Below are 19,838 nucleotides of genomic sequence, written 5' to 3'. Positions count from 1 at the left end.
AGCGCCTGCCTTTGGCCCAGGGCGCGATCCTGGAGACCCGGGATCGAATCCCACGTCGGGCTCCCGGTGCATGGAGCCTGCTTCTCTGTCTGCCTATGTCTCTGCCTCTCTCTCTCTCTGTTACTATCATAAATAAATAAAATAAAATAAAATAAAAAATAAGAGGGAATAGATAGTAAAGGAGAAAAATAAGGATCAATCTAGAAGGGCCAACATCTAACGAGTCGTAAAAAGAACAGGGAAAATGGTAGTGATGTTATTAAATAATTCAAGGAAATACTGCTGAATTTCTAGATGGAAAGATCTCACCAAGTGCCTAGCATAGTAAATGAGCACCAAGACGCATCACCGTGAAATTTTAGAGCCCCAGGAATAAAGAGAACTTACTAAAGACTTCCAGAGAGTAAAAACAAGCTATGTGCAAAGCATTAGGGAAAATAGAGATCAAACTGCTTAATAGCAACACTGGATGCTGGAAGACAATGTAGTGATACCTTCAAAATTTTGAAGGAAAATTACTTGGCAGTCATTTTCAGATTTGCAAGTTCTTAAAAGGGGTTTTATTTCCTGTGCTTCCAAAGTAAGCCACCATAGGTGTGCAAATGAATAAAATATCCGGGAAACAGGGATCCAACATAGTGGAGGTAAAGGGAGTTCTGAGGAGGATGCTGTCCCAGGATGACAGCTGTGCATAGGCGGAGACAGCCAATAGTGCAGACCAGAGCAAGAGAATGGAAGGCCCTAAGGGGGAAAAATGGTTGGATTATCGAATTTATTTGGCTGTGTAAGCAAAATATGCATGGAAAACTATTAGATTATAAGACTTAATGGTAGATATACTATATGAAAAAGCAGAAGTAAAGCAATGATTAATGCCAGGAGAAACAAAAAGTTGTAAAAAGGAAGCATTTACTCATAGGCAAAATGTCAATACTAAAAACTATATTCGCTTAACCAAAAGTATGATTTTACTATTTTAAAAGGTTAGGGGGAGGTGGAAGAAAGATAAATCCATCAATCAAATTTGGAAGTAAATATGCAATGTCCAGAATGCATAAATCAATAAATAGCATGAGGCTTAAAAATATGTATATACTGGCATGGTATGGAAAATGGAACAGAGAACTGCTGTTAAGAACTTTATTAATATGCACATATATTTAATTAAAAAAGTAAAGAGAAGGGTATGAAATGAAAATACACAAGGTATGTGCAGAGGCTAGCAAATAGGTTGATTTGCTGAAGTAAAAAATTTAGCCAGTATATAATGAAAAAATAGCTGTAGAGGTAGGTAGTTTAGATTATGGAGAGTTTTGAATATTCTAAGAATATTTGGAAAGCACTGGGGAGTGTGGAGATGTTTCTGAGCAGGAGAGTCTGGAAGAGGTACTTACTTTGAAAATGCTAATTTGGCAACAGTGTATAAAATGGAGGAGGAGGAGCCCACACTTGTTCCTGTGGCCTTAAAGGACCTATGTGGTCTGGTCCCAGCCTACCTCTCCAGCCTCATTCTACCACTATCACTATAGTCACAATGGCCTTCTTGTTCTTCAGATTGAGAGTTCATTCTTGCCTTGAGCCTTTATACTTGGCTGTGCCCTCTGCCTGGAATGCTTTTTCCCCCACACCAGACCTTCTTCTAGCTGCTTTTTTCCTTTTTTTTTTTTTTTTTTTTTTCAGATTTTACTTATTTCAGAGAGAGAAGCAGACTCCCCGCTGACCAGGGAGCCCTATGGGCTTGAGGCTCCATCCTAGGACCCTGAGGTCATGATTGTGACTTGAACCAAAGGTATGGTTAAGGGACCTAGCCACCCAGGTGCTCCTCTTTTTCCATTTTATGCCTTCGCTCAAGTGGAAGAGGCTTTCTCTAATCACCCATGGTTCTCTTCTCCGTTTTACTACCACATCACTCCATTTTATCTTTTTCATAGCGTTTGTCACTCTGAAGTTATTTATTACAAGCTTGTGTGTCTCCTTTCAGATGAGTGAAAGTCCAGACTGAGGTCAGCCTTATCTGTCTTGTCTTCACTTTATCCCCTGCAGCATGCCTTGCACCTTAGTGGGCACTCGTTTATTAAATGAATTAAAAGCTAAGAGGTGGGATGCCTGGGTGGCTCAGTGGTTGAGCACCTGCCTTCCGCTCACGTAGGAATCCTGGGTCCTGGGATCGAGTCCTGCATCAGGCTCCCAGTGCCGAGCCTGCTTCTCCCCCTGCCTGTGTCTGTGCCCTGTGTGTCTGTCATGAATAAATAAAATCTAAATAAGTAAATAGATAGGTAGATCAGATAGATAGCTAAGAGGTGAGGAGATCTATCAGGGATAGATTATACCTAATTCTGGTCTGAGACTTACCGTCCCAGTCATGCACTCATTTTCATTCTTGTGCTCATTTAGCCTCAGTCCATTTATGAAGCCCCTGACTGCTCTGCACCTAGAAATTGCAGTGAGGCTAGAAGAAGGAATCAGAACTCGATTCTGTTCTATTCTCAAGGAACTTAATCTGGAAGACTCAGTGACAGCAGCTATGTTTCCCAACAGACCCTAAAAGGCCCATGTGAAGGTCACTTCCCCCCATCCACACCTGGTCAGAGCCCCCCCCCCCCCCCCAGTGACCCCGGGCTGCTGGGGCACAGCGCACCGCCTCGTCCCGAGCGAGGCCCTGATGAGTCCGAGAAGGCGGCCGTCCTGGTGAGAGCCGCCCTCCGCGGTCCGGGGGCCCGGCGCCCGCCACCAGGCTCCCCGCGGGCCCGGGGCCGCCGCGCTGCGGCCGAGCTCCGCGGCCGGCGGGTGGGCGGGGCGTCCGCGGGGCCCCGGGAGGCCCCGGCCATCTGCGCGGAGGCCAGCGCGGCGCGGCGGCGGCCGGGGGCGGGGCTCGCGCCGGGGCGGGGCGCGCCGGGGGCGGGGGCGGGGACGGGGGCGGGGGAGGGGAGCGGGCGAGCCGCGGCGCAGAGCCGGGAGGGCCGCGGCCGCCGGAAGAGTCGCCGTCGCCAGCGGAGCGGGGCGAGCGGGGAGCGGAAGCGGCGGCCGCGGCGGCGGCGGGCGGCGCTGGGACCCGGGAGCGGCCGGAGAACAAGGGAGCTGGCGCCGCGGCCGGCCGCCGAGCGAGGCTGAGCGCTGGGCCCGCCGAGCGCCGCCGCCGCCGCCGCCGCCGCCGCCGCCGCCGCCGCCGCCGCCGGAGGCCCGGCCCGGCCCGGCCGCCGGAGCAGGCCGCGCGCGGGCCGCGGGCCCCGAGGCCGGAGCCATGGGCGAGACCAAGATCATCTACCACCTGGACGGGCAGGAGACGCCGTACCTGGTGAAGCTGCCCCTGCCCGCCGAGCGCGTCACCTTGGCCGACTTTAAGGGCGTCCTGCAGCGACCCAGCTATAAGTTCTTCTTCAAGTCTATGGACGACGATTTCGGGTGAGGATGGCCCCGCCTCACCTCGGGGACCCCGGCCCTTCCGGCTTCTCGGCCCGCGGCGCGGCTCGGACTCCCCGCGCTGCGCTGGCCTCTGGCTCTACTCTGGATTCCAGGCGGCGACCTGGCCATCTGGGCCCGCTGGCTTCTTCAGCGGCTGGAGTGCTGGCCCCTTTAGGGACTCTCCTTTTACCTTGGGGGGACCTAGCCCCCCGTTGTAGGAGGACGTCCAGCGCCCCAGAGCAGCCAGAGTTCCCAGCCCCCTTCACCTCCTCAGAGACCAGCGGCCCGGAGCCGAGTGCCCGGCCTTCCGCCTGCCTAGGGAGCCACCTTTTTAGCATAGAATCGGGGTGTTTGGCGCTCGGCCTCTGCCCTCTCCATCCTTTCAGCTCCACCACTCAGAGCCATATTTGGAGTCGTGCATACAGGGGCTATCAGTGGGACTTTGAGCTGGGGGGAGGGGGAGTTGAAGGGGTTTTCGGGGGCCAGGTTGCAAGCTAAGCCAGCAGACCTAATGTTTATTTAGCTGCCTCCCCTTCCTTGTGGGGTGTTCAGGATGTTGTCAGGGAATTGGAGTGCCTGACCCCTGAGAAGTCCCCCCTGGCCTAGGTGCTGATTTCCCCTCCAGATGGCGGCGGCCAAGGGGGAGACCTTGGAAAGGGCCTCAGAGCCTGGGTGGGAGGGCCAGGAAGAGTCTCTTGGTGTTCTTCATCTTCTCCCTGGCGGGGTCTTCTCCACCCAGCTGCAGGGCTTTGGACAGGCGGAGTTTGGAAGCAGCCACTTCCCCTTTAAGAGGGGATGGAATGTTGGAGCCGGAAGGTTCTGTAGCAGCTGGCCTGGGAGGGGGAGTCTGGCCCATCCCCTCGCCCCCCCCCCAACTCCCAGGGGACTGGGGGAGGGGGAGGCCCCCAGACTTGCCTGTCCCACACTAACTGGGCACTGGGCCTGGAGGCCTGTGGGGAAGGCTTTCCCCAGCCCTCCAGGCCTAAAGGCTGTCTCTGCAACCCCAGTCTGAGGCCTGCACTGCTCTCAGGAGCTGAGGCCTCAGAGCTGAGTGAGGGGAGACATTCTCCTTCCCTGTGTTGATGAGTCTGGCTTCTCTTCCAGGACCCCTGCCCTCTTGGCCCTAGAAAGCAAGCACCTTCTCTCTTCTACCTAGCATGTTTTGCTGTCACCTTTCCCCACGGAACTCAGGGTTTGATGAGCCCATGAGATTCTGTGTGAGAGTGCTTTGTACAGTGGGAAGTGCTCTATGCAGCTTTTGACCATTCTTCTGTTGTTGTTCCTACCGTGGGGTGGGGTATTCCTGGTGTTGTAATGGTTGCCTGGCTTCAGTCCAGAGACGGACACCCCTGATTGGAAGATTCTGAAGAGGGATCGATCTGCAAGGGGTGAGAGTGAGGGGACAGATGCCTTGGCCTGGTAAGAGAAAAATAGATTTGGAAAAGAACAAGATGCAGCCTCAGGGTATGGGATAAGGGCAATCAGCTAGAGTGTGCTGGAGCCACCCTGGGACCAGATGCCTTTGAGGGACTAGGACAGGCCTGTGTCTCCACCCTTATCTCACCTCTGAACCCACTGGGCTTAGCCCCCACCTCCTAAACCTATACCTCTCTGGGCTGCCTCCCACTACCCCCAGGCTGCTGTCAAGCCAGGCCTAACTGCAGTTATAGGAGAAACCCCATTACATTTGCTCACTGTTGACTTATTCTTTAAATCTACTGTCAGTTCACTCATTTTTTCTTAGCTTGACCGAATCAGTAATATGAAATCAAGGTTTGATTTTCTATTTGTATTTCTCAAATATGTTAAAAATAAATACTTAACTACTGAATTAAACATTCAGGTGCACTTGAAGCAATCTTTCATACATTAGTGGTACTTGAGTCATCTTTTGCAAAATATTATAGTAGACTGTTTTAACAGGCTTGAGAACAAAGCTAAAGGAGGAGATTTTGTTTTTATCCACAGAAGGATTATTGAGCAGGAGAGGGCTGGTAGGGCTGTCTTGTCACAGAAAACTCGTGACTGAGAAGTATATATATTTCACTTATTTATTTAACAGACTCTTTCTATGGTGCTTCAGTGTGCATGCACTGGTCTAAATGCTTTTCAAATCTTTACTCATTCAATCATCTTAACAGCCCTATGAAATAAGCAGTAATATCTCCCGATTTATAGTTGAAGAAACTAGAGCACAGAGAAAACTTAATTAACTCAAGGCCATACAGCTAAGTAAGTGGCAGAGCTTGATTCTGCATAAGAAATTGGCTCCAAAATCTATGACCTTAATCACACAATGGTAGGTGTTATTATCACCACTGAACAGATAGATACATGCTCTCTGAGGGAGATGGGCTGAGCCTTGGCAAACTGTAAAGGTGATAGGGCTGCCACTTATCCTGGCCCCATGAGACCAGGGTCGGGCAGAGGCCATCGACCCCTGCTGACAGATGGGACAGTAGGTCAGAGCCTGCTCTCCAGGCTCACCCTATGAAGTTCTGGTTTGTAAGGCCTGAGGACCCCCCATCTCCCATATGGTCTCCAGAAGTACTTGTCAAGCTAAAACAGACAGGACCCTCTTAAATGACTTGGGAAATGGAGGAAAAATAAACATTTTCAGCACTGAGGGAGTTGGTGGATGGATGCTAGAGTGACCTTGAGCCATGGGCAGGAGCATCTTGGGAAGTTGGGCTACCAACTGTGCTGCTCCCTGCTCCACATCACATACTGCCCAGCTTCTGGGCCTTCTACCCAGAGCACACTGCTCTTCCCTTGTCTTCCCCAGGTCCACAATTTCCCATCCTCTGCGTTTAGCTTTTAAAGTTATAGGACTTTATCCTCTTTATCCTTACACATACCAAGCTCCTAGCCAGGACCTGACACCTAAGTAATACTCAACAGCTGTCTGTCCAGTGAACACATCTGCTGCTCTCAGGTTCTGACCACTTCCCACTTACCATATAGTTGTATGAACTATCCATTGGGCCATAACCTCTAAGGACAAGGTAGACTCCTGGTCTTTTTTTTTAGACTCCTGGTCTGATGCTTCTTGAGGTTTATACAATGGCAAGCGCAGGATTTAAAGCCTGCTGGGTTGTTAGTAAAGGCTTTTTAATTGAATGAATGACGATGAGTGATACGCAGATTTGTTTGGTCCCTGCCCTTAGGAGCTTACACCTAGTTGGAAAGAGAGTGTGGAACTTGCTAAAAATTGACACGGTTAATAACAAGCTTTTATTGTAAGCCTAGATCATGCCAGGCATTCACAAATCCCAGTTACCTGGACAAGACAAAGGCTTGAAAAGTTAAGAAACTTCTCTAAGATAGGAGGGCTAATAAGTGGCAGAATTAAAACCCAGATTTGTCCAACTCTGCTTGGGGCGTGTGTGTGTGTGTGTGTGTGTGTGTGTGTGTGTGAGAGAGAGAGAGAGAGAGAGAGAGAGAGAGAGAGAGAGAATGTGTTAATGCTGTGCAACGCTGAGCCCCTGAGGCATTCATCTCCATGGTGGGAGGGGAGGACTGTCTGAGGTCCCCCAAGGCTGTTGCTGAAGATCAGCTGATCCGTATGAGTCAGCAGAGCCTTGGCGACCTGTTGGTGACCCCTAGAAAGAGAGGAAACATCTGTAGCATGGAGCTGTGTGATGGGGCCTGCTGGGGAAGGGGGTGGTGGGGACTTAGCAGCAGTTTCCCACCACAGGGAGACCGTCTCCAGAGCAGATCATCTGCCATGTGACCCACATACCCCATTTTCTTTTGAGCCCCAGTTCCCATAATGGGGTGCAAGTTTTGGGTACCCTGTAGCCAAGACTGGCTGGTGACTCTGAGCTACCTCTGTGTCCCTTCTTTTTAGCACATTCTATCCCTAGGCTTTCTGCCATTATGGCTTGACCAGGATAATTAGAGCTGCTTTCCCAGGGTCTTTGTGGGGTTGGAAATGATGGAGGAACCAGAGCTGGGTGGGAGGGAGAAGGGCAGGCTCGGTCTTCAGACTTGGCGGTGAGTCCAAGAATGTGAGCATCACAAAGAGCCAAGCACGTTCCCGGCTCTGGGCAGAAGCTGCTCCAAGAACAGGACTAGGCTTCCCAGCTTCCTTCCTTGCTATCTTCTCTCTCTGCTCACAACCCCAGGCATGTGTCCCCGATCTTGTCTTGTCCCTGATCACATCTTTCCCTCTCTGTACTCCTGGGTTATTTGACACAGTCTGCAGCCCTCAAACTTTTCCATTCCTTTCCCTGGCCCCAAACTGTAATCATGGTCTGACTTCTTGCATTGATGCATCCCTTGAGCCAAACTACATGCCTGTGTACACATCCACCCCCTCCATATCCCACATCACTGTCTCCCCACACCCACGCCACACACACAGATCCACATCACCTGTCACTGTATGGGGAAAAATGTGAAATACTATGAAAAGACCATGGGTTTTGGAGTCAGGAGAGCTTGGCATTGAATTCCAACTCTGACATCTTCCAGCTTTGTGACCTGGGACAAGCTTCTCCCAGGTCTACTGAATGTTTCTCCATTTCTTTATTCATAAAATGAGGATCTTGTCCATACAATGAAGGTGATGTGAATATTACACATTCTTACTACAGGAAGATAAGATGGTCTAATAGGTAAGAATAAAGGCTGAAGAATCACACTGACCAGGATTCAAATCCCAGTTCTTATTAGTGGTGTGACTGTAAGTGAATCTCTGAACCTACTAAGCCTTAGTTACTGTATCTATCTTAGCATTGCTGTGAGTATAAAAAGAAGTGATACAAGTAGCTTAGTGCTTGGCCCATGATACATGCTCAGTAAATGAGAGCAGTTTGTACTATTATCATAGTGGCAGTGGAGGATGTTCAGTAAATACCTTTCCCCCTTCTCTTTCCTAAACTCATCATCCACACCTCCCAAAAGAATGTCAAGATTCCCAAGAAGGGAAAGACAGAAATAAGGGTGTGCTTTTTCCTTGTTTAGGGTCAGAGGGAAAGAATAAGTCCAGCCCAGAAGAGCTATGTTGGGCTGGGCTAAGCACTCTCAGGTTCTAGGGAGTAGCCACTCTCAGGGCAGACAACACTTTGTCAGGTGTAATTTGCAATCACCTGATGACTGAGAGAACACCCTAGGATGACACATGGCCTGGACAGGGCTGTTGTCTTCCTGGTGGTGCTAAAGAGCTGTCCCTAAGTGATCCCCACTTCTGCTCCCACTTGAATAGGCTTAGGTTAGTGGCATGATTCCCCGTTTAGGGTGGAGAAAGGAGCCCCTGAGTTAGGATTGTGAGGACACTGCCATTTCTACCCCAGAAAGCTCATTCTGACACCCCCACCCTTTCCCTGCAGAGTGGTGAAGGAGGAGATTTCTGACGACAATGCCAAGCTGCCCTGCTTCAATGGCCGGGTGGTGTCTTGGGTAAGGAGCCCTCCTTAGCGCTCTCTCTTCCTGCGTTCCTGTGGTGGGCTAGACAGAGGAAAAGCATTACTAAGATTATAGCTGGTGGGTTTATCCTTCAGTATCTGAATCTCCCCTGAGTTTTCTACCTGAACTGTTTCTCAACCTGAATTCTGTAGCCTTAGTGAAAGGTGAGGGGTGGGGGTGGAATGTGGGGAAGGAGGGGGTGAGAAACACTCATTGGAGACACAAATGTCTCCTTTGCCCTTTGAGGCACTTTGCCTGAGGTTCCAGCCAACTTCTCCCTTGGACCTGACCCTTATTCTCTGTCCCCATCCCGCTACAATAGCTCATGCCCCCCATCCTCACCGTCTACCAGCAGTGAGTCCGTTCCTCATCACAGCTGACCTTTCACAGACCTATCTCTTCTACCTCCATGCTCCCTGCTTCATTCTCCCCAAGGCTGCATGCCCGGCCAGAAGCCAACTATCTGCTTTTTCCCTGGTGCCCCTGTACCACACTACCCACCCATTCTATCCCCATCAGTTGGTGTCTGCTGAGGGCTCACACCCAGAGGCAGCTCCTTTCTGTGCTGACAACCCATCAGACCTGCCACCGCCCATGGAGCGCACAGGAGGCATTGGGGACTCCCGGCCCCCATCATTCCAGTGAGTGTGACCTGAGAGTGGAGCGGGCCCATGGGAGAGGGCTGCATCTGCTCAGCCAAGGGCTGGGGGAGGAGGGAGCCCCCAGCCTGCCCCCTCTCCCACCAAGTCTTCTCTTCCCTGTAGCCCTCATGCTGGTGGAGGCAGCCAGGAGAACCTGGATAATGACACAGAGACGGACTCCTTGGTATCTGCCCAGCGTGAGCGGCCACGCAGGAGGGACGGCCCAGAGCACAGTGCGTCTTCCCTAAACAGATGTCTCCCCTCCCCATCCCTACACCTACTTCACTGCTTCCATTCAGCTATCCACTTCTCTGCCCTGTCCTGAGCTCTGGATGTGCCTGCTCGCAGCACAGCCCTTAGTCCAGCCCTGTGTCCTCCCTTCCCTCCTGTGTCAGCACTGCGAACCCAGCTGCCTCTATTCCCACAGCAACCCGGCTAAATGGAACTGCAAAGGGGGACCGGCGGCGAGAACCAGGGGGTTATGATAGCTCATCCACCCTTATGAGCAGCGAGTTAGAGACCACCAGCTTCTTTGATTCGGATGAGGATGACTCCACCAGCAGGTGGGGCTTTGGGTTCATTGGTACTTTGGGGCAGGTGACCCCTGAACAGTCCTGACCCCCTCACCTCCCAGGATGGTGGTACCCTGGGAGGGCAGTGGGTTTTGCATGGGGGACTTGGGCCCCGCAGTGCCTCTTGTGGGGCAGGGCTGGGCCAGCCTGGTGGGGAACGACTGTGGGCCCCCCAGGTTCAGCAGCTCCACAGAACAGAGCAGCGCCTCACGCCTGATGAGAAGACATAAGCGGCGACGGAGGAAGCAGAAGGTTTCACGGATTGAGCGGGTACGGGCCTGAGATGCCAAGGATGGGTGGGGGCACGCTGAGCCCTGTCCAGGCAGACCCAGGGTGTTGTGTTTCCTTAGTCCCCCTCCTATCGGGCCAGCGTTTGAGCCTTAGAGGGGAGGGAGTGCTGAGGGCTCACCTCAAGGAGGAGCTAGGTGGGAGCAGTGAGTTCTTGCCACCCCAGCGGCCACTGCGACAGATGGGGCCTCTGTCTATTCCAGTCCTCGTCCTTCAGCAGCATCACGGACTCTACCATGTCACTCAACATCATCACAGTCACTCTCAACATGGGTGAGTCTGGTGAAATAATACTCTTGAGCTCCTGCTGTATGCCAGACACCAGGCAGGAGCTCAGCGAAACACAAGATAATGTTTCCTGCCCCTGAGTAGCTCTCTCTCATGAACATAAACTAGTACATAAACTGGTCATTTCCATATCCCAAGATCAGGGCTATGGCAGAGACAAGCACAGAGAGCTGTGGAAGCAGAGGATGACAGCAGGGAAGGCTTCCTGGAGGAAGTAATTTCTGATTCCTATCCCCCTTCCGTTTTTCAGCATTGCTTGTTGTTCTCTGATTTCTGCCCTAGGTACTGTCTTTAGGAGATAGCTCGATGTAGTGAAAAGAGCCCCAACCTTGGAATTTAAGTCTGAGTTTGAATCCTGGCTCTGCCACTTAATGGCTTAGAAAAGTCATCGAAGTTCTCCGAACCTCAGTTGCCTGCTTTGTAAAATGGGACTAAGAATCCCTGCAGCAGAGCTAGCAAGGACTAAATGGAAGTATGCTTGACCATGCTGAACACAGGGCCTGATTCAGGTTCAGTGAATGTTCATCCCAATCCCTTTCCACCCTTTTCTAATAAGGGGTTCAGAATCTGGGTAGGAACCTTGTTTCCCTCTTAAGGTTGTATCACTCTCTGTAGAAAAGTACAACTTTCTGGGCATCTCTATCGTGGGCCAAAGCAACGAGCGTGGTGACGGAGGCATCTATATCGGCTCTATCATGAAGGGTGGGGCTGTGGCTGCGGATGGACGCATTGAGCCAGGAGATATGCTGTTGCAGGTACCATTGCCCACCTGGAATGGTGGTGTGGATGGGGAGTAGGGAGATAATCCCTGTCCCCTGCACCCTGCTCATTTAGAGCCCACTTCTTGGTAGGGGGAAGACCTCTTGATCCACTAAGGTCAGCCTCCCTACTCACCTCCCCAACCCAGCTGCTTATCCCACTTCTGGCCTTCTCACCCAGGTAAACGAGATCAACTTTGAGAACATGAGTAATGACGACGCAGTCCGGGTGCTGCGGGAGATTGTGCACAAACCGGGGTATGGATGGCATGGGACATTGGGAAAGAGGGGGCAGGAATTTCTGGCCATCATGCCGGGGGATTGGTCTAGACTCCATGTACCCTGCCCTTACTAGGGACACCCTTGCTTTCAGGCCCATCACCCTGACTGTAGCCAAGTGCTGGGACCCAAGTCCACGTGGTTGCTTCACACTGCCCAGGAGTAAGTGGTTGGGGGACTCGGCCCTAAAGCTGGTGCTTGGCACATGTGAACCCTGTCTCTCCTTCCTTCTATGTTGCCTGAACCCTCATACCCACCCTATTGGGCCTGGCAGTGGGCAGGGTGGACAGCCCCTGACCTCTCATCCTCCCTGCAGGTGAGCCCATCCGGCCCATTGACCCTGCAGCCTGGGTCTCCCACACTGCAGCCATGACCGGCACCTTCCCTGCCTATGGCATGAGCCCCTCCCTGAGCACCATCACCTCCACCAGCTCTTCCATCACCAGCTCCATCCCTGACACAGAGCGTGAGTGCCCAACCCTGCCCCCTAGGCCCAGCAGATGCGGCCAGGTGGGAGGGACTGATTAAAGCCCACATGGAGACTCTTGCTTAAAAGTCATAGCGGGCTGGAGAGGAGGCTGAATTCATTCCAGCTACCTCACACTGCAGCTTCTTCCCTCAGTGGACACCCGACCCTCACTAAACAGTGTTTGCCTCTGAACCTGTACTGAACACCCAGCAAGCCTCAGTTTCCTCTAGTAAAATGGGACTAATGATATGCATTCTACCAGGTTCTGAGGCGAGGGATGGAGGTTTAATGAGAGGATATAAATGAAGCTTCAATTCTAGTATGTGGCATAAAGTAAGCACTCAGTAAAAAGACTGCCATTTTTACTCTAGCACTCATATTATACAGTATGCTAAGCACCTTCACTTACATTATTTAGTTCTCTCTTCAAATATCCTTGCAAAATATGGGGTGCCTAGGTGGCTCAGTTGATTAAGCATTGGACTCTTGACCTCAGCTCAGGTCTTGATCTCAGGGTTGTGAATTCAAGCCCTGCGTCAGGCTCCACATGGGGCATAGAGCCTACTTAAAAAAAAAAAAAAAAAATCCTTGCAAAATAAATATTAAAGTCCCTATTTTTACGAAGGAGGAAACTAAGTGTCCTAGAAGTCAGTAATGTGCGCTCAACATTGGTCCATGATTTTTGGGTGGTAGAACTGCAATGTAGACTCCTCTCTACCTAACTCTGTAGCCCCTTTCTGCCTCACCATTCTGCCTCCCACCCCCAGGCCTAGACGACTTCCACCTGTCCATCCACAGTGACATGGCTGCCATTGTAAAAGCCATGGCCTCCCCTGAATCTGGGCTGGAGGTCCGTGACCGCATGTGGCTCAAGATTACCATCCCCAATGCTTTCATCGGTGAGAGGGCCCCATGGTGGGATGAAGGGCAGGGTGGGGAGTGTTGGGAAGGGCAGGCTGGGGGCTGAAGATCTCCCTTGGTCCACTTCTTTGAGCTGGAACCAGCCCCAGCCTTGTGGCTTCTGTGAGGTCAGATGAGCCCAAGTCAGGTGGGCCTCCCACTCAAGTGGCGGCCTTGCCCCTAGGCTCGGATGTGGTGGACTGGCTATACCACAACGTGGAAGGCTTCACTGACCGGCGAGAGGCCCGCAAGTATGCCAGCAACCTGCTAAAAGCCGGCTTCATCCGCCACACTGTCAACAAGATCACCTTCTCTGAGCAGTGCTACTACATCTTCGGTGACCTCTGTGGCAGTATGTGCCTCCCCGACCTCCTTGCTTGTCTCCTGGCTGGGAGTGGGGAGGTGCCCAGGGATGTGGCAGCAGACCCCCAGGAACCCATGGGAAGCAGGAGTGGGCAGCCAAGCTGGGGGCCCAGCTCGAGCGCTGACCCAGGCTTCCTTCTCTAGTAGTAGCAGAGCCCAGTTGGGCCTTTTCACCTGCTCTGTGTCCCATCTTGGGGTGGGCATTTTCAAAGTGCCTCCTCTGTTTTTGGCACCATGCAGGTTATTTCTAAGCATCATGTTGCTCTCACTCAGTCCTCACAACCCCCGCCTCCTCACCTTCAGGGAGATGGATCACTATCCCTATTTCAGCTGAGGAAACTGAGACTTCGAGAAGTTCAATAGTCCACCCATTCTCACAGCCAGATGCAGAGGAGTTAGGCCTTGGGTCCAGGTCTTTCTGGCTCTAGAGCCCTTTTACTTACTACCATCTGGAGCTGTGTAGGTATGTGGTGTTGCAGAAGCATTGGTCAAAGGTCCTACGGTTGGCCCCTGATCACCCTCCCAGCACCAAGCAGGTTCCACCAAGGCCAGACCTGGGGCTGGCCTGAGGCCCCAGGTCCCCAGCCTTCTCAGACCCTTGAGGGCGGGCCAGGCCTTGGGATGAAACTGGAGAAACTGTCAGGGCCAGCTTATAGAGGGACTCTGCAAGCTGCACCGAGCAGTTTGGACTTGATCTCGAGAGAGTGCAAAGCTAATGAGGGCTTTTAAGGAGTAAAAGTGTGCAGGGAACCCCCTCTTCTCCTGAGCATGTAGATAGCCCTTGGGAAGGAAGGGGGGTCCTCAAAACAGAACAACATTGCTCAGGGCTGGGAGCAGAGGCCCACTCCCAGCAGCCGCCTCTACCTCAGGGAGTCTTTGGTTAGTCCAGTGGTGCTTACTGGCTAAAGTCCAAAAACTAACTTTTAAAATGCTTCAGATTAGGATCTAAGACTAGAAAGGCTATTACTGCAGGGCATAAGTTCATGATGGAGGGTGATAGGTGCATAGGGTTTTGAAGTTGGACAGGTCTGAGTTCAAATCCTAGCTTTGCTCTCACTGTGAACATGATTAAGTGACAGCCTCTCATTCCCTTAATTTCTTGATCTGTAAGTTGGAGGTAATACTAGAAACTCTCAGAGCTGTTTAGAGGTTAAGACCTTGTATAATGCTTTGAGCACCATGTTCGGCCCACAGTAAGTGCTCTAAAATGTTCTCCATTATTCATAAACTTAATTGATTCTAAGATGAACATTTCTTTCACATTTCAGTATCTCTGAAATTGGGGTGCATCTTGTAATTAATGGCTTCTTACTCTATCCTGTGTGGTTATTATTATCATCATTAGAAGAAGTCATCCCTGGCCCTGAACCTCCGAGGATCCCTATAGCTTCTCAAGACAGCTGTGATTTTTGCTTAAGAGATGTTGTTCTATCCCTGGAGCCTCCTGGGTCTTCTACCCATGGCCAAGGCCCCCAGAAGCCCAGGTTAGAGATATGCTGACAGATCGGTCTTTTGCTTCTCACTGGCCAGGGTCTCCTCAGCTGGGAATGTGGCAGGCTCAAAGGAAAGAGCTGGAGATCTGGGATCCCCAGGAACCCACAGTCACTCCCTTCAGGACAATAGCCTGGAGGCTGAAATAGTCACCAGCTCTTGGGGCATGAGCCAAGGCAGGCCCCTGCTTCTCACCACCACTACACCCTGCTAGCTACAGGCCTTAACATGTTGATGGCTTGGCCAGTAGATTCCACAGACCACCTCTCCTGACCTCTTCTCTGGAAGGTTGGGCTGGCTTATTTAAGGACTTGGAACGAAGGGCTCCATCTGTATCCAGCACCTGGCCTGGAGGGCAACTCTAGCTCTCTCAGAGCTCTGGGACCTGGTATGATGAGGTGTGAGCAAGGGGTGTCCCAGCCAGGTAATCTCTTTGGTGGCCCCTTATATCCCCTTTTAGGTAATTCCAACATTGGTCGGGGCAGCCTTGCCTTTAAGGACTGCACAGTTTACTGTGGGAGCCAGAGCCATGAAACAAGTAATGTTAATACCCTGAGATGAGTGCTGTCAAGAATGAGGCCTGGCTGGGAATGGAGTGGAGGACACAGAGGAGCACCTAAGTTCTCTTTCGGATCCCTTTCCACCTTCCACAGCAGCACCAGAAAATCGATCTGAGCCAAGGGCTTTCTTTTGTATGGGGAGGCTCTGAAAGGCCTGTTTGTTTTGGCCTATAATGGGTTTTTTTTTTTTTTTTTTTAGCCCTAGATGAAGGGTGAGGGCAAAATTTCACCTAAATTTCCCCCAAACTGCTCCCTACTCCTTACTAATGACTCACCTGGAAAGGTAAGAAGAAAGTAAGCAACTCCTAGCTTCTGCTCTGGCTACAATTTGGATTGACCTCAGGTGGGTCATTTAACCTCTCTGGACTTCACTTTCCTCACCTGGAAAAAATGTGACTAATTCCCTCTTCATAGGATGGTGGTAACATTTGCATGAGTTGAAGCGCTTTGTATTATTTGCAATAATACAAATATTACAGTGCTTTGCACTGCCCAGTGACTTGCAGGTTTGCAATACCTGTCTGCTATTTCAGTTTCTTATATTCCCTTAAGTGAACAGAAGAGAACATTGCCCATCTAGTTTACTGAGGAAGGAGAAGAAACTGTCAAATACTTGGAAGGGGGCCTCCCTGGGACTGGGAGTGGGGTGTCAGGATTCAGCATGGAGCATCTGAAGTGGGGTGGGGACTCAGGGCCTTCCTGAGGAAGGTTTTTCTTGGTGTTGTGTCTGCAGTCTCCCTCTCCACCATCTCCGGTGGGTGGCACAGGGTGGGTCTGAAGAAGTGAGAGATCTGTGACCTCTGCCTCCTCTCATTTAGGGAATAAACTTCCACTGCTGTTAGGTGTCATAGTAAATGTACCTACCCGACCTAGACTGGGGACCTCTCTCTCCTGACCTAGGGGTGTGGGGGCAGGGCACAGACCCAACTCATCTGGCCCTCCCCTCCCCTCCACAGACATGGCCAACTTGTCCCTCCATGATCACGACGGTTCCAGCGGAGCCTCTGACCAGGACACTCTGGCCCCTTTGCCACACCCTGGGGCTGCGCCGTGGCCCATGGCCTTCCCTTACCAGTACCCGCCACCCCCACACCCCTACAACCCACACCCAGGCTTCCCAGAACTGGGGTACAGCTATGGTGGGGGCAGCGCCAGCAGTCAGCACAGTGAAGGTAAGGTGGAGGGGGTGCGGGGTGGCGCACAGCCCCAAACTGCTTCTGCAAGCTCTGAACATGCCCCGCTGGGGGCCTGCCTGTCGCCTATAGGCAGCCGGAGCAGTGGCTCCAACCGTAGCGGCAGTGACCGGCGGAAGGAGAAGGACCCGAAGGCGGGGGACTCGAAGTCGGGCGGCAGCGGCAGCGAGTCGGACCACACAACCCGCAGCAGCCTGCGGGGGCCTCGGGAAAGGGCACCCAGCGAGCGCTCGGGCCCTGCCGCCAGCGAGCATAGCCACCGCAGCCACCACTCCATGGCCAGCAGCCTGCGCAGCCACCACACGCACCCGAGCTACGGCCCCCCTGGCGTCCCCCCTCTCTACGGTCCCCCAATGCTGATGATGCCCCCACCGCCCGCGGCCATGGGGCCCCCAGGAGCCCCACCGGGCCGCGACCTGGCCTCCGTGCCCCCCGAACTGACCGCCAGCAGACAGTCCTTCCGCATGGCCATGGGAAACCCCAGTGAGTTCTTTGTGGATGTGATGTGAACAGGACCCTCCCCTACTTCCGTCCCACCCCTACACCTGGGCGGCTGCGTCCCTCTCTCCATCCGTCCATCTTTTTTACTTTGTCTGGTACCTGAAAGGGAAATAAATCGAACTAAATTCAGGCGCGCTAACTGCTCGCTGGGCGCAGTGAGGGCGGGTGCACCCACCAACTGCCGCTGCGGCCCCTAACCTGCCACCGGACCCAGCTTGTCCCTCTGCCCACTAACCGCTGCGCAGGACTCCCAGGACCCTTCATGTCACTGGGACCCGACTTGCTGGTGCTGCTCCTTATTCCCCACATACACTTCAAGAATTGACCCCCGCAGGCCCCCTGAGGGCCTGTTCACCCCTTTATCCCCACGTTTCTCCCCTCAGGAACCTCGCACCTTTCCTTCCAGCTACATCCACCCTTCATTAACCGCATCGCCTCCAGCATGTGTGCCAATCTCTTAACTTTTTCCCTACACTACTGACAACAAAAAATACTTGCTTCATCTACCCCCCCATCTAACTGCCCAACCCACCCTACTCCACCCCAGCCACTGCTTCAGTGCTGCATACTAGAGTTGTGGTCACTTCCAGTAACCATCCACACTATCCCAGCCTGTGCTAGCCTTTACTAGAAGCCCAGAAAGGCCTCCTAAGTTGCCTGAGCTGCTAGCGGCTTCCAGGAAGCATAACTGTTCTACCCCTATATCCATACTCCCCCATGCCTGCTGTATGTGCTGGTTCCTTCAGACCCCTAACCCTACTAACCAGGCTCATCTCACCTCTGGGCCTGAAACATTTCTTTTCTTTCTTTTCTCTTCCCTCAATTTTTCCTGGGCCTGGAGCAGCCAAGAATTTCGGGCTGTTTGACTTTCTGTGAGCCCCCAGCAAAGGGAGGCCCAGCCTCCGAGGAGACCAGGAGCCCTGCTTCAGCAGCCCCTCAGGGCTTCCCAAGGATGTTCAGCTCCCACACCTACACTTCAACATGTTGAGTCACTAGGCTTTTGTGGAGGGCTCCAAACTCTCACCCATGTATGAGAGACTCTGTTCCCCTTTCCCGAGAGTGCCCCATCTCTCTCTCTCTCTCTCTCTCTCTCTCTCTCTCTCTTTCTCTCGCTCACACACACACACATACACACATGTGCCTATGCAAGTTCACTTAAGCCTCAGGGCTGGTCCCTACCCAGAGGGCCGGACCCTCTCTCCCAGGTCGTAGGGCTGGTCCCCTGACTTCCCTGTCCCCTCACTTATAGCCCTCAAGCCTCCCACACATGTCCCCATCATCCTCCTACCTGGATAAAGCTCATAAGCTGGATCTCAGGTTAGGCTCAGCAAAGGACTTCCCAAGCAACTGACAGGTTGTTCTCACCCTGCCCCTTACCCCACACAACCTTCTGTGATTTCACAATCGCTATGATACCCCAGAGAAAGGTTGGGCAGGGGGACTTTTGGGAATCCTGAAGTGCTAGGTTTTATTTTTTACCTTATTCTCCAGTTTAAGCAAATCATGACTTTCTCTTTAAGCCTCTTCTATAAATTCTCCTGGCTGACCGAGGCATCTGTATTTTTAGGACTGGGGCGTCAAGAGTAGGATTCAGTCTTAAGCTCCAGGCTCTGGGGCAAACCAGGGTAGAGATATTTTGGCATTTATTCATTTAACAAGTACTTCCTGGGGTATTTGGTGACCAAGGGCTGTGTTGGAAACATGACTCAGTCTTGCCTACGTTCTCGGAGCTCTAGATTTGCTCCCAACCAAGGCCATGGCTTTCTCCCACCACTACAGGACTGGTTCCTATACTTTTCCTTTTCTGATTCTGCCTTGTTCAACTCCCTTGAGAATTCCTCCACTATTGCTCATGCCTTCCATGTTGGTGCTCCCAGTGTTCCATCTTTGGTTCACTTCTCTTTCCTCTAAGTTTACTACCCAAATGGTGTCATTTATCCTGATGTCCTCAATTGCCACTGATACACTGGTGATTCTAAAATGCCTATCTCCAGCCACAACTTCTCTCCAAATTTTAGATCTGTATTATCCACTGGATGTCACCATGGACATATCTATATGGACTCAACTCATTTCCCCCATCAAGTGTGTTCCTCCTTAATTCCAACTCTTCCAGTCTACATAGGCATACCAGCTAGGAACATTTATGGACTTAAATTCCTCCCCAACTCTTACTAGTCAGCATATCATATCCATTCCACTTCAACAGTCTTTCTTGAATATGGTCCTTCTTCTCCCCCCGCCTCTACCCTAATTCATAGGAGCTCGGGATTCAGAGTCAGATTGTTCTGGGCTTGAATCCCAGCTCTACTACTTTTTGGTTTCGTGATAAGAGAGTTACTTAATCTCTCTGAGCCTCAATTCCCTCATATGTAAAATGATGATAATAATACCTACCTCACAGGGTTGTTGTGAGGATTTAAATTAGACTTGTACGAAAAGTGCCTAGCACAGTGCCTGGCACAGAGTAGAATAGGTGCTCAATAAATGGTAGCTATTATTATTATTATTACTACTACTATTATTATTTATTCTAAATTGGTAGGGTATTATTGATTGAAGATAAAGCTTTTGGAAAGGTAGCAGTGAAGATTTGAGTGCCGGTTCAAGAAATAGAAATGCCTGTATTCAGTCACTTAATGGATTCACATGGTGACCACTGTTTGAGGAAGGCCAGATCTTCATCCTGCCACATTCTGGCTTCTAGCAGGAGGATGCTGGGAC

The 19,838-nt window shown here is 51.7% G+C and overlaps 1 protein-coding gene across 2 annotated transcripts; it reads left to right on the top strand.

The window, feature by feature from the left end:
• The first annotated feature begins 2,954 nt into the window (after nt 1–2,954).
• Nucleotides 2,955–19,576, top strand: DVL3 (dishevelled segment polarity protein 3). Of its 2 annotated transcripts, XM_041731820.1 has the most exons (16): nt 2,955–3,402; nt 8,736–8,805; nt 9,331–9,452; nt 9,576–9,685; nt 9,880–10,015; nt 10,201–10,294; nt 10,516–10,585; nt 11,216–11,355; nt 11,540–11,616; nt 11,732–11,799; nt 11,954–12,103; nt 12,874–13,005; nt 13,191–13,358; nt 16,377–16,592; nt 16,686–17,096; nt 17,959–19,576. In XM_041731820.1, the coding sequence occupies exons 1-16, from the start codon at nt 3,242–3,244 to the stop codon at nt 17,988–17,990; spliced, it is 2,157 nt and encodes a 718-aa protein (XP_041587754.1). In that variant the 5' UTR covers nt 2,955–3,241; the 3' UTR covers nt 17,991–19,576. The 2 variants fall into 2 exon arrangements, with proteins under 2 accessions (XP_041587754.1, XP_041587755.1); XM_041731821.1 differs by lacking the exon at nt 17,959–19,576 and having other exon boundaries at nt 2,956–3,402; nt 16,686–17,243.
• The last annotated feature ends 262 nt before the right edge of the window (nt 19,577–19,838 follow it).

The sequence above is a fragment of the Vulpes lagopus genome, chromosome 17 (genome assembly GCF_018345385.1).
Source record: "Vulpes lagopus strain Blue_001 chromosome 17, ASM1834538v1, whole genome shotgun sequence".
Classification (NCBI taxonomy): domain Eukaryota; kingdom Metazoa; phylum Chordata; class Mammalia; order Carnivora; family Canidae; genus Vulpes; species Vulpes lagopus.
Note: the sequence above shows the minus strand (reverse complement) of the source record. Positions and strands in the feature narration are given on the sequence as shown.